Consider the following 13,513-nt stretch of genomic DNA (forward strand, 5'->3'; position numbering starts at 1 on the left):
CGAGCCAGCGCGCGCCAGCAGCACCATATAGTGGCACAGGGCTACTTGTTATCATGAGGTAACACAGGGCTACATGTTTGCATGAGGTGACACTTGCCATGCTGTAGACAGTGTGGTGTCCAGGAGCTCTCAGCGAGCCAGCGCGCGCCAGCAGCACCATATAGTGGCACAGGGCTACTTGTTATCATGAGGGGACACTTGCCATGCTGTAGACAGTGTGGTGTCCAGGAGCTCTCATCGAGCCAGCGCGCGCCAGCAGCACCATATAGTGGCACAGGGCTACTTGTTATCATGAGGTAACACAGGGCTACATGTTAGCATGAGGTGACACTTGCCATGCTGTAGACAGTGCGGTGTCCAGGAGCTCTCATCGAGCCAGCGCGCGCCAGCAGCACCATATAGTGGCACAGGGCTACTTGTTATCATGAGGGGACACTTGCCATGCTGTAGACAGTGTGGTGTCCAGGAGCTCTCATCGAGCCAGCGCGCGCCAGCAGCACCATATAGTGGCACAGGGCTACTTGTTATCATGAGGTAACACAGGGCTACATGTTAGCATGAGGGGACACTTGCCATGCTGTAGACAGTGTGGTGTCCAGGAGCTCTCATCGAGCCAGTGCGCGCCAGCAGCACCATATAGTGGCACAGGGCTACTTGTTATCATGAGGTAACACAGGGCTACATGTTAGCATGAGGGGACACTTGCCATGCTGTAGACAGTGCGGTGTCCAGGAGCTCTCATCGAGCCAGCGCGCGCCAGCAGCACCATATAGTGGCACAGGGCTACTTGTTATCATGAGGTAACACAGGGCTACATGTTAGCATGAGGTGACACTTGCCATGCTGTAGACAGTGTGGTGTCCAGGAGCTCTCATCGAGCCAGCGCGCGCCAGCAGCACCATATAGTGGCACAGGGCTACTTGTTATCATGAGGTAACACAGGGCTACATGTTAGCATGAGGGGACACTTGCCATGCTGTAGACAGTGCGGTGTCCAGGAGCTCTCATCGAGCCAGCGCGCGCCAGCAGCACCATATAGTGGCACAGGGCTACTTGTTATCATGAGGTAACACAGGGCTACATGTTAGCATGAGGGGACACTTGCCATGCTGTAGACAGTGCGGTGTCCAGGAGCTCTCATCGAGCCAGCGCGCGCCAGCAGCACCATATAGTGGCACAGGTAGACGCAGTAGCTCAGTTTACTGAGTGGCACCATCACGCCAGCAGACAGGATTGTGTTCACCGGTCCTGCAAATAACTCATAACTGTTGGTTTCACATAGTTTCTACTTATCTACTTAAAGTTATAACACTTTTGAATTATGTTTTTTCGATTCACGAATGCCATTCAAGTACCAGAATACTAGTACTGATTTATACATATTGTGGTTCAAGCAAATATGTATTAATACATTTTGTTTATCATATTATTAAATACATACCTTAGTCAATTATTTAATAGTAGGTAGGCTTACATAATTTATTTTCACTTAAAATAAATAAATGATATATTAACAAGTAAATGAAACAAAACAATTCTCTAATTTAAACACCTACTTGATTAGGAAACAAATTCCAAAATTATTAATTAATAAACTAACAGTTCACAGTAAACCCCACTTGTTAGCCTAAATAAAAACGCGAGATGGTTTTTCTTCACTTTAAATTTAAGTTTATGCGAACCAAGCATGTTTCTTTGACTCACTGAAGAACAAAAATTGTTAGTAGTAGTATGTTTTGGCCGGTCCGGGGACTGGGTCCGGAGCGTGGTGCCGGTGCCGAGCCACATCTCTGATTCTGACGTCACGGCGGCCATCTTGGATGAGCGTAACGGGACACAGCGTAACGGAACAAGTTGTACCGTGACCTTGACCTCGGCGGCCATTTTGGATCCGCCATTTTGAATGACGTCATTTTGTTTTCTCGAACATTCCGGCGTTGTGTTTTCCGCCATTTTGAATTATGACGTCACCGTTGCAATTTCCGTTACGGTCGCCATCTTTAACTTTAGTATTTATTATCCGATTTTAATGAAAAAAAAATTTAAAATTTATAAAAAAATTCAATTAATAAAATTTTAATGAAAAATATTTAAAAAAACATACTTTTTCGACACGGAGCTCGGAGTCCTCGGTTCGAACCCGATAAGTGCAAACAAAAATGGCGACAGGCTCCTTCCCCCGTGGTGGGTGCTGGCAGACTGACCCCACCACTTGTTTCATAGCATATATCAGGTAGTATGACATCATGTCCGCCATCTTGAAATTTGGACACCATCTTGAAAATCTTTATTTATTATTCGATTTTAATGAAAAAACTTCCAAAATGCATCAAAAAATTAACTTAATTGAATTCTATTTGATTAGATCGATTTACGTCCTTGGTTCGATTCCCGGCGAGAGTAAACGGTCGAACTTCCTCCATGGAAGCTACCTAGACTGACCTACCAAAAACAATAACAAGGTATATATCGTCAACTGGTATGACGTCATTTCCGCCACCTTGTCATCATCTGCTGGAGAACACCATCTTGTTTACGTCAGGTAGAGTATGCTAATACCATGTTGGTATAATTTTCTGTTCACCATACCTTTGTCCTCAACTGTTGGCATTGAACTTTGACCTTGACCTTGAATTTGACCATGACCTTGAAATTTGACCTTGACTTTGAAATTTGACCTTGACCTTGAAATTTGACCTTGACCTTGCACTTTGACCTTGACCTTGAAATTTGACCTTGATCTTGATCTACGACTTTGACCTTGACGACCATCATGGATCCAACATTTTAAGTTCAGTACATGCTACCAGGAGCTACCACCTGCTGGAGTACACCATCTTGGGTATGTACTCGTCTTATAGAGTACATTTCCATCTGAATAAATTAATTCCAAACCCGCTACAGTGCAGTAAACATTTATTACTGAGGTGCCCCCGCCATCTTGAAATTTGGACGCCATCTTGAAATTGTGTAATTATTTAGCTAGAAATTCGGGAAAAATTCCAAAATTCATTAAATAAATCACTCATTAATTAAAATATTGAATTGATGGATTACTATCTTCGGTTTGAATCTTGACCAGTGACAGGTGTAACTAAATATTAAATATATGTAATATTTTATTTTCCATTACCTTTCGTGGAATTTAAAATCATTCACTTTACGAAAAACAACTCAAGACAATATACCTGACCATCGAATTAAATACAGTACCGCTATGCCTTACATGAAAGTCTAATTTTTCGATAATTGAATAACCTATAAACCGTTCATGTACAAAGCCATACATACATATAGACCAAGCGTCTTCGGACCGAGAGACCGGGTCATAATCAATGTCAGACGTATAGAAAATATATTTCCGAACCTCACGACCTTCCTCATCGTCAGCTAATTATATTCAATTGAACCAACGGACCATGTTTTTTACGATTACAAGAGGACCAAGAATCCAATCAAAAAGGCAGCACCATCAACAAAAAGGCAGCACATTTGGAAGCACCATCAAAAAATTAAGCACAATTGAAAGCACCATAATCAAAAAGGCAGCATATTTGGAAGCACAATTGGTAGCACCATCAACAAAAAGGCAGCACATTTGGAAGCACCATCAAAAAAGGAAGCACATTTGGAAACACAATTGGAAGCACCAACAACAAAGAGGCAGCACATTTGGAAGCACCATCAAAAAGGGAAGCACAATTGGAAGCACCATCAACAAAAAGGCAGCACATTTGGAAGCATCATAATCAAACAGGAAGCACATTTGGAAGTACCATAATCAAAAAGGAAGCACATTTTGGAAGCACCAAAATCAAAATGTCAGCACATTTGGAAGCACCATCAAAAAAGGAAGCACAAGTGGAAGCACCATCAACACAAAAGCAGCACATTTTTAAGCACCATAATCAAAAAGGCAGCACATTTTGGATGCACCATCATAAAGGCAGCACATTTTGGAAGCACCATCAAAAAAGGAAGCACATTTGGAAGCTCCATCAACAAAACGGCATAAACGAAGCACAAGTTACGAGAACTAAGTCTTAGTTAGAATCAGAATACAAGAAATTAAAACATTAAATTTTTATAATTTAAATAATTTATTTTATTTCTTTACATTATAAAAATACAAGTAAAACAAGACATTATTGTATGAAGCCAGCTTTCCTCAGTTCTTTGAGTATGAAGGATATCTCTTTGATGCACGAATAGTTTCCTGCACAAAGCGAACCATGTAGAAGTCTTAGCCGGTCAACCAATATGTTTGGATCTTTCCATGATGTGTAATCATTCTCTTCTACCACCATCTTCCTTGCACGTTTATAATAAATATTATGATCTCTGGTGTCTTCCGTTTTACCACCAACCTCAGTGTAACTTTCATTTTTGAGACAGTGATCATCACAAGCTTGATCAGATTTATTTAATATATTACGTCGTTTCCATCGTTTCGGTCTCAGGACACCGCCACATTCTTCGATATTGTCAGCTTTAGGTGCTTCATCACAGTCTATGTCTTTGTCAACAGCCTCAGAGTCACTGTAACAATCACCGTAGAAGGCATCGTCTTCACCCTCATTACCGTAAGAATTCGATGTTCATGATGTCGATGTGTCTTCATCGTCTTCATGCTTTCTTTTTAGGAGTCCATCATTTTTACAAAGTAGGAAAGATCTCCTTGAATTCGGCTGGAATATATTCTCACTTTTCTCGTTAAGGATTCTTCCATTGTCTTCATTCTTCCATAAATCATCAACCTCCTTCAATTTAAGTTCTTTGTCGAGATCGGAAGAGCCAGGAAAATTTTGTCGCAATGCAGATCACTCTTCCTTAGTCTAGTAGATTCATCATTGTCATCTAATTTGTACGCAGGCTTGGCGTTACAAGTTCTTCCATGTCTTTTTAAGCTCTCTCTCCGCGTAAACGACTTGCTACATCGAACACAACTTATCATATTACGTAGTGGATTTTTAACACAGTCATTCTTGTCGTGTTGTCTTTTATTCTTTCTCAAGAAAAACTCTTTGCTGCAAAACTTACACCTATGTTCTTTCGATACAGCTTCAGATCCCAAATCGGAATTCATATTAGTTACTGAGACTAATGCCGGATACCAATAGAGTGTTTTAAATTATATCCATTACTTAAATAGAATTTTTTTCATATTTCATCAGCAAGAATTAATATATCTCATGCAAAGGTACTTGATGCATGTAGTTCTGCTTTTCAACAACAGATGTTGCCACATGTTGCTTGCAGCTAAATAATTTTAATTCTTTTATGCGGGATGCGGGATGCTCACTAACGATCACAAAAGAAGGATGGCTTCGCTAGACTCCAAGGAAAAGGAAGTTCATCCTTCCTGTTAGTGCTTCTTAGATTTCTCAGAGATTATTATTATTTGACTAAGTAATGATTTTTTTTTTTTAATTTCCACCTAATAAAAATATTACAAGTGTTGATTAAGTAGCATAAATTCACTAAGTAAATGTAACCTTAAATAAATTAACATGACTCATTAAGTAAAAAAATCCTTCATGCAGAGATCAATTGCTCATCTGTAACCAGAAGCACTTGCAAAAAACCATCAAAATATTGTCAAGTATAATCAGGAGCACACGGAGAAAACCATAAAAATATTGTCAAGTATAATCAGGAGCACACGGAGAAAACCACCATAATATCGTCAAGAATATTCAGGAGCACACGGAGAAAACCATAAAAATATTGTCAAGAATAAACGAGAGCACACGGAGAAAACCACCATAATATTGACAAGAATAATTGGAAGCACACGGAGAAAACCGCCAGAAGTTTTCATTGTTATCATAAAATTACAGGGAAAAAAAATAAATAAAAATTAAAAATAAAAAAATCACAAAAAATTCAAAAACTGATTCTGCTAGCTTGTGAACTTCTCATTGTTGAGCAAAGATAGAGTTCTAGTCCAAGCCAGAATCAGTTTTTGAATTTTTTTGTGATTTTTTTTATTTTTAATTTTTATTTTTTTTTTTCTGTAAGTTTATGATAACAATGAAAACTTCTGACGGTTTTCTCCGTGTGCTTCCAATTATTCTTGTCAATATTATGGTGGTTTTCTCCGTGTGCTCTCGTTTATTCTTGACAATATTATGGTGGTTTTCTCCGTGTGCTCCTGAATATTCTTGACGATATTATGGTGGTTTTCTCCGTGTGCTCCTGATTATACTTGACAATATTTTTATGGTTTTCTCCGTGTGCTCCTGATTATACTTGACATTATTTTGATGGTTTTCTGCAAGTGCTTCTGGTTACAGATGAGCAATTGATCTCTGCATGAAGGATTTTTTTACTTAATGAGTCATGTTAATTTATTTAAGGTTACATTTACTTAGTGAATGTATGCTACATAATCAACACTTGTAATATTTTTATCAGGTGGAAATTAAAAAAAAAATATCATTACTTAGTCAAATAATAATAATCTCTGAGAAATCTAAGAAGCACTAACAGGAAGGATGAACTTCCTTTTCCTTGGAGTCTAGCGAAGCCATCCTTCTTTTGTGATCGTTAGTGAGCATCCCGCATCCCGCATAAAAGAACTAAAATTATTTAGCTGCAAGCAACATGTGGCGACATCTGTTGTTGAAAAGCAGAACTACATGCATCAAGTACCTTTGCATGAGATATATTAATTCTTGCTGATGAAATATGAAAAAAATTCTATTTAAGTAATGGATATAATTTAAAACACTCTATTGGTATCCGGCATTAGTCTCAGTAACTAATATGAATTCCGACTTGGGATCTGAAGCTGTATCGAAAGAACATAGGTGTAAGTTTTGCAGCAAAGAGTTTTTCTTGAGAAAGAATAAAAGACAACACGACAAGAATGACTGTGTTAAAAATCCACTACGTACTTAATATGATAAGTTGTGTTCGATGTAGCAAGTCGTTTACGCGGAGAGAGAGCTTAAAAAGACATGGAAGAACTTGAAACGCCAAGCCTGCGTACAAATTAGATGACAATGATGAATCTACTAGACTAAGGAAGAGTGATCTGCATTACGACAAAATTTTCCTGGCTCTTCCGATCTCGACAAAGAACTTAAATTGAAGGAGGTTGATGATTTATGGAAGAATGAAGACAATGGAAGAATCCTTAACGTGAAAAGTGAGAATATATTCCAGCCGAATTCAAGGAGATCTTTCCTACTTTGTAAAAATGATGGACTCCTAAAAAGAAAGCATGAAGACTATGAAGACACTTCGACATCATCAACATCGAATTGTTACGGTAATCAGGGTGAAGACGATGCCTTCTACGGTGATTGTTACAGTGACTCTGAGGCTGTTGACAAAGACATAGACTGTGATGAAGCGCCTAAAGCTGACAATATCGAAGAATGTGGCGGTGTCCTGAGACCGAAACGATGGAAACGACGTAATATATTAAATAAATCTGATCAAGCTTGTGATGATCACTGTCTCAAAAATGAAAGTTACCCTGAGGTTTGCGGTAAAACTGAAGACACCAGAGATCATAATATTTATTATAAACGTGCAAGGAAGATGGTGGTAGAAGAGAATGATTACACATCATGGAAAGATCCAAACATATTGGTTGACCGGCTAAGACTTCTACATGGTTCGCTTTGTGCAGGAAACTATTCGTGCATCAAAGAGATATCCTTCATACTCAAAGAACTGAGGAAAGCTGGCTTCATACAATAATGTCTTGTTTTACTTGTATTTTTATAATGTAAAGAAATAAAATAAATTATTTAAATTATAAAAATTTAATGTTTTAATTTCTTGTATTCTGATTTCTAACTAAGACTTAGTTCTCGTAACTTGTGCTTCGTTTATGCCGTTTTGTTGATGGAGCTTCCAAATGTGCTTCCTTTTTTGATGGTGCTTCCAAAATGTGCTGCCTTTATGATGGTGCATCCAAAATGTGCTGCCTTTTTGATTATGGTGCTTAAAAATGTGCTGCTTTTGTGTTGATGGTGCTTCCACTTGTGCTTCCTTTTTTGATGGTGCTTCCAAATGTGCTGACATTTTGATTTTGGTGCTTCCAAAATGTGCTTCCTTTTTGATTATGGTACTTCCAAATGTGCTTCCTGTTTGATTATGATGCTTCCAAATGTGCTGCCTTTTTGTTGATGGTGCTTCCAATTGTGCTTCCCTTTTTGATGGTGCTTCCAAATGTGCTGCCTCTTTGTTGTTGGTGCTTCCAATTGTGTTTCCAAATGTGCTTCCTTTTTTGATGGTGCTTCCAAATGTGCTGCCTTTTTGTTGATGGTGCTGCCTTTTTGATTGGATTCTTGGTCCTCTTGTAATCGTAAAAAACATGGTCCGTTGGTTCAAAAGAATATAATTAGCTGATGATGAGGAAGGTCGTGAGGTTCGTAAATATATTTTCTATACGTCTGACATTGATTATGACCCGGTCTCTCGGTCCGAAGACGCTTGGTCTATATGTATGTATGGCTTTGTACATGAACGGTTTACAGGTTATTCAATTATCGAAAAATTAGACTTTCATGTAAGGCATAGCGGTACTGTATTTAATTCGATGGTCAGGTATATTGTCTTGAGTTGTTTTTCGTAAAGTGAATGATTTTAAATTCCACGAAAGGTAATGGAAAATAAAATATTACATATATTTAATATTTAGTTACACCTGTCACTGGTCAAGATTCGAACCGAAGATAGTAATCCATCAATTCAATGTGTTAATTAATGAGTGATTTATTTAATGAATTTTGTATTTTTTTCCTAATTTCTAGCTAAATAATTACACGATTTCAAGATGGCGTTCATATTTCATTATGGCGGGGGCACCTCGGTAATAAATGTTTACTGCACTGTAGCGGGTTGTAATTATATTATTCAGTTGGAAATGTACTCTATAAGACGAGTACACACACAAGATGGTGTACTCCAGCAGGTGGTAGCTCCTGGTAACATGTACTGAACTTAAAATGTTGGATCCATGATGGTCGTCAAGGTCAAAGTCGTAGATCAAGGTCAAGGTCAAATTTCAAGGTCAAGGTCAAATTTCAAGGTCAAGGTCAGGGTCAAAGTTCAATGCCAACAGTTGAGGACAAAGGTATGGTGAACAGAAAATTATACTACCATGGTATCAGCACACTCTACCTGACATAAACAAGATGGTGGTCTCCAGCGGATGATGACAAGGTGGCGGACATGACGTCATACCAGTTGACGATATATACCTTGTTATTGTTGGTGGTAGGTCAGTCTAGGTAGCTTTCATGGAGGACGTTCGACCGTTTACTCTCGCCGGGAATCGAACCAAGGACATAAATCGATCTAATCAAACAGAATTCAATTAAGTTAATTTTTTGATGCATTTTGGAATTGTTTTCATTAAAATGGGATAATAAATAAAGATTTTCAAGATGGTGTCAAAATTTCAAGATGGTGGACATGACATCATACTACCTGATATATGCTATGAAACAAGTGGTGGGGTCAGTCTGCCAGCACCCACCATGGGGGAAGGAGCCTGTTGCCATTTTTGTTTGCACTCTTTGGGTTCGAACCGAGGACTCCGAGCTCCGTGTCGAAAAAGTATGTTTTTTTTTAATATTTTTCACTAAAATTTTATTAATTGAATTTTTTTATAAATTTTAAATTTTTTTTCATTAAAATCGGATAATAAATACAAAAGTTAAAGATGGCGACCGTAACGGAAATTGCAACGGTGACATCATAATTCAAAATGGCGGAAAACACAACGCCGGAATTTTAGAGAAAACAAAATGACGTCATCCAAAATGGCGGATCCAAAATGTCCATCGAGGTCAAAGTCACGGTACAACTTGTCCCGTTACGCTGTGTCCCGTTACGATTTTCCAAGATGGCCGCCGTGACGTCAGAATCAGAGATGTGGCTCGGCACCGGCACCACGCCCCGGACCCAGTCCCCGGACCGGCCAAAACATACTACTGTTAGTCACAATTTCTCAAAGTAAGTAGTATAATAAGTTAGTAATCTTCTTGTGGGAAGAACTGGGTTCGTAAAGGATAGCCCAGGCTGTTCGCGGACGAGGCACCACCAGGTGCTCATGTCGACCTCCTGCCGGGATGCGCGAGACCTCGGGCTACTCAACACCACGCCCTGGAGACAGCGCAGTACACCCCCCGAGCGAGTCAGTTATATTGTCTTGTTTCATATTCTCCCTGTTCATTGCAGTTGACCATATTTCTGCTATAGGCCTACTTATATGCGGGTTGATGCCTTGTAAGAGAAGGCTGATCAGTCATAATTACCTTCATGTTTTGGCCCGCCATTTAGTTTCTCACAAACTGAAAACTATAGTTGTAGAAAGTCAGCGAGTATTATTTACAGTGGCAGTAATTTTTTTATGTGTTCGCAGTCCAAGATTTCTCAGAATCCTTGGGGAGCCATTTCGCAAACTGAACTATCGAAGCACTATCCATAGATTATTTTATTGCGTTGCATACCCCTGCCTCTAATTTATCAACCGTTGCCCAACTATTAATAGTTGTCCGCAACATGTGCACGGGGATTTCTTGCCCGCCACATGTTTACTGTTTGCATTGAACATTACGAAGATGTTCAAATGAGGCGTGACTCGACCCCCGCCCTGGCTTGGATGCTCCTAATTTGAGGCCTAATAAAAATTAATAAATTTCACACGAAAGCGGACTTAATAAAGCTGGACCTTCTCAAGCACATTAAGAGATTAGATTATTTAGAAATATCCCTGATAAAAAATTGTAGGCATAGGTATTATGAAAAAAATAGAATAAATATTTATTTTTTTGCAATAGGTAAACATAAATTATCAGGAGTCATCAAATGCGATCAGTAATTAATTATGAATACATGGTATATATTTTTTACTTTATTCTGAGAATATGAGTTAAATAACTGGAGACCGAGGGGCTCATGCAGAGGGGGAGAGGGGGGATATATTCCCGAAATACTAAAAAATCAATCAGCCCCATCAATATATGGAAATAATTTGAAAGAAAACATCGGGCAAAGTAGCTCTATTACTCCAGTGGAGGCCTGATGAATGTCAAAAATCTTTAATGACAGTTCCACGACACATCCTCGTACACCATGGAGGAGGTCATTTGCCGGGCATGTGACCATTCACGAGTAAGATTGGCCCTCGCTCGCCAAAATTGCTAACATGGCATGGTTATGTGACGAAGATCATAGGTTTGAAACCAGTATCCCAGTATTATTAATTTAATCTTAGACACTAATTCGATCATAATCCTGAATGGTCCCATTCCCTATGGCCTCTGTTTAAAACCATGCATGGTAAAGACAATTTAATATTCAGACGAGTAAATGTAAAGTGTCCATTAAAAAATATAAAGAAAATGAAAAACAAAGTTGTTGAAAATAAAGGTACAGGTTTGAAAGTTTGGGTATTGACTTATAGTATACTTACATAAGATAATGCCACCAAAAGCACTGACCTCCGAAACCCTTGACGCAGGCGAAGATCAGCCACGACAAGCCCAAAGACCAGGAGAAACGACTGAGGCCAGCGTAAGCAGAGGACTCGAGCACAGACTGGGGGCGGGTCTGCAGCACGAAGACCTCTGCTCCTTGCAGGACAGCCGCCATGACCACGAGCGACAAGGTCCAGCCCGCAGTCACAGCCCACTGTGCAGTGTTATGTTTCCTTTTAACATTACAGTATATGCGTAGTGTTGATCCACGATAACGTGCTGTTTAGTTTTCAGTCAACAATAATATGCACGAAATTTATTTTGGCAGATTATGTGCAAGGTTACTGAATATTGAGTAAAAAATTTTAAATTTGAGTAAAAAGAAATTGTTAAGTGTTATGTATTTACATGTCTTAACAATGTGATTGGGTTATATTCCATACTTGTTGTAACTATGTGTACAAAGAAGATAAATACAAGGTGAGTTCATTAGTCAATAAATATAAAATTATGAACATATGGTGACAATTATTTTATGTGGTCTATTCAATACATATACAAATAAGAGTTCATATATAAATAAGAGCTCTGGAATCCCTTAATGCCAGGTTATGTCGATGAACACAGAAAATAACTGAATTCACTGACAGCATTCCAGAAATATGCAAAAACACGATAGTTTATTATTTTGATTTGAATGTTCGATGAGGAGTTTATTTAATATCTAGGAGTATAACTTGATGAAAAAGTCCATAGACGACATTCGAGATCATGCACACAAGGTGAGCTTGTATAATATCATTGGATGTAATTTTTCGGATGAAAGACGATTTTACAAAATAACTGATATCAACGAATGATTTCTATAGAGAATAATTCAGTTGAGTGGTCTTAAGTTTACAAACATGCTCAACCCCTCACGTAAGAGTCGCCTAAGGGACATTACCAAAACCTCCTTGAGATTACTCAGAAAACATTGGGATATAGTTTCCTCTCACTCCCTTTGGCTATGCTTAAGTATGTCACCTCCCCATCCTATCTCCTCCTCCTACCCATTCCTCCAGTTTGTATAGTCATCCATATGGTTTCCACCCCTTTGAGGGGTGATTTATGGAGCATAATCTAGTGTCCAATAAGGAGCTGTCTCGCTCCCCTACCCTCTACCTCCAAGTCTCAGACAGGGTGGAAATAGAGGAAGGAGAGTGGAAGTGGACGTGATTAGTGCAAAACATATCATGTGGGACTCGAGGAAGAAAGAGCGTTGTTGTGATTGGCTGGAGGGTTAGGATCAAGGAGGTCAGGATAGCAGAAACCGCCATCTCGCAGGAAGGGTGGAAATAGACTAGTTTAGTTCAGAATATGTCAAGTGGATATTCAAATGAATCAGGTGAGTGAGAGGGAGTCGAATATGAAATTATTTTTAATTTTTGGTATTTGCAGGCCATATAGGACGATAAAACAACAGCTGGATATTGAAGGAAACTTAATAAAGTATACATAAAAATAATTTAAAAATGTATAGTTTTAGTATATTACTCTTGTTCCCCATCTTGAAGTGTGACTCTCAATGTATGTGCACTCTGTGCAGATCTGTTTGTTCTGGCCCAGCGTGGTTGAGTACAAACAATGTGCACTATTCACAAAATAAATTGCTTTTATTTTCTTTCATATTCATATTCTGGCAACATTTAAAGTTTATGTTTTGTGTCCAGGCATTTCTAAGCAAATTTTTGTCATACTATTCTACAAAATTATCTGAAGCTTTATTAAGCCACACAGGATAAACTAATATACCTTATTTTCTGAGTTACAGAATGCATATTTTTTTTTTAAAATGTCATAACTAAACTTACCCCTTTTTCACCCCCACAATCTTAAAATGTTAAAAAATAATAATAACATACTAGGTAACTCTTAGTTATGACAATGTATGATCGTTGACTTAGTTGTGAATACTGATCTAGGTGACATCAATGGAAAGTGCAATGTATTCCGAACCCCACTAATGCCTCACAGACCAATTAGATTCTTATGAATATTTACTTTTCCCATAGGACATCTAATAAACA

The 13,513-nt window shown here is 38.6% G+C and overlaps 1 protein-coding gene across 1 annotated transcript in view; it reads right to left on the bottom strand.

The window, feature by feature from the left end:
* Positions 1–1,084: 1,084 nt before the first annotated feature.
* The window catches only part of LOC134529988 (nose resistant to fluoxetine protein 6-like), a 30,325-nt gene continuing 17,896 nt past the window's right edge, over positions 1,085–13,513 (bottom strand). Inside the window, exons 10-11 of the mRNA XM_063364514.1 lie at positions 11,469–11,658; positions 1,085–1,248 (exon numbers count right to left, since the gene is read on the bottom strand). Of these exons, the coding sequence (XP_063220584.1) occupies positions 1,085–1,248; positions 11,469–11,658 (354 nt within the window). The remainder of the gene's footprint in view (positions 1,249–11,468; positions 11,659–13,513) is intronic.

The sequence above is a fragment of the Bacillus rossius genome, chromosome 3 (genome assembly GCF_032445375.1).
Source record: "Bacillus rossius redtenbacheri isolate Brsri chromosome 3, Brsri_v3, whole genome shotgun sequence".
NCBI lineage: Eukaryota > Metazoa > Arthropoda > Insecta > Phasmatodea > Bacillidae > Bacillus > Bacillus rossius.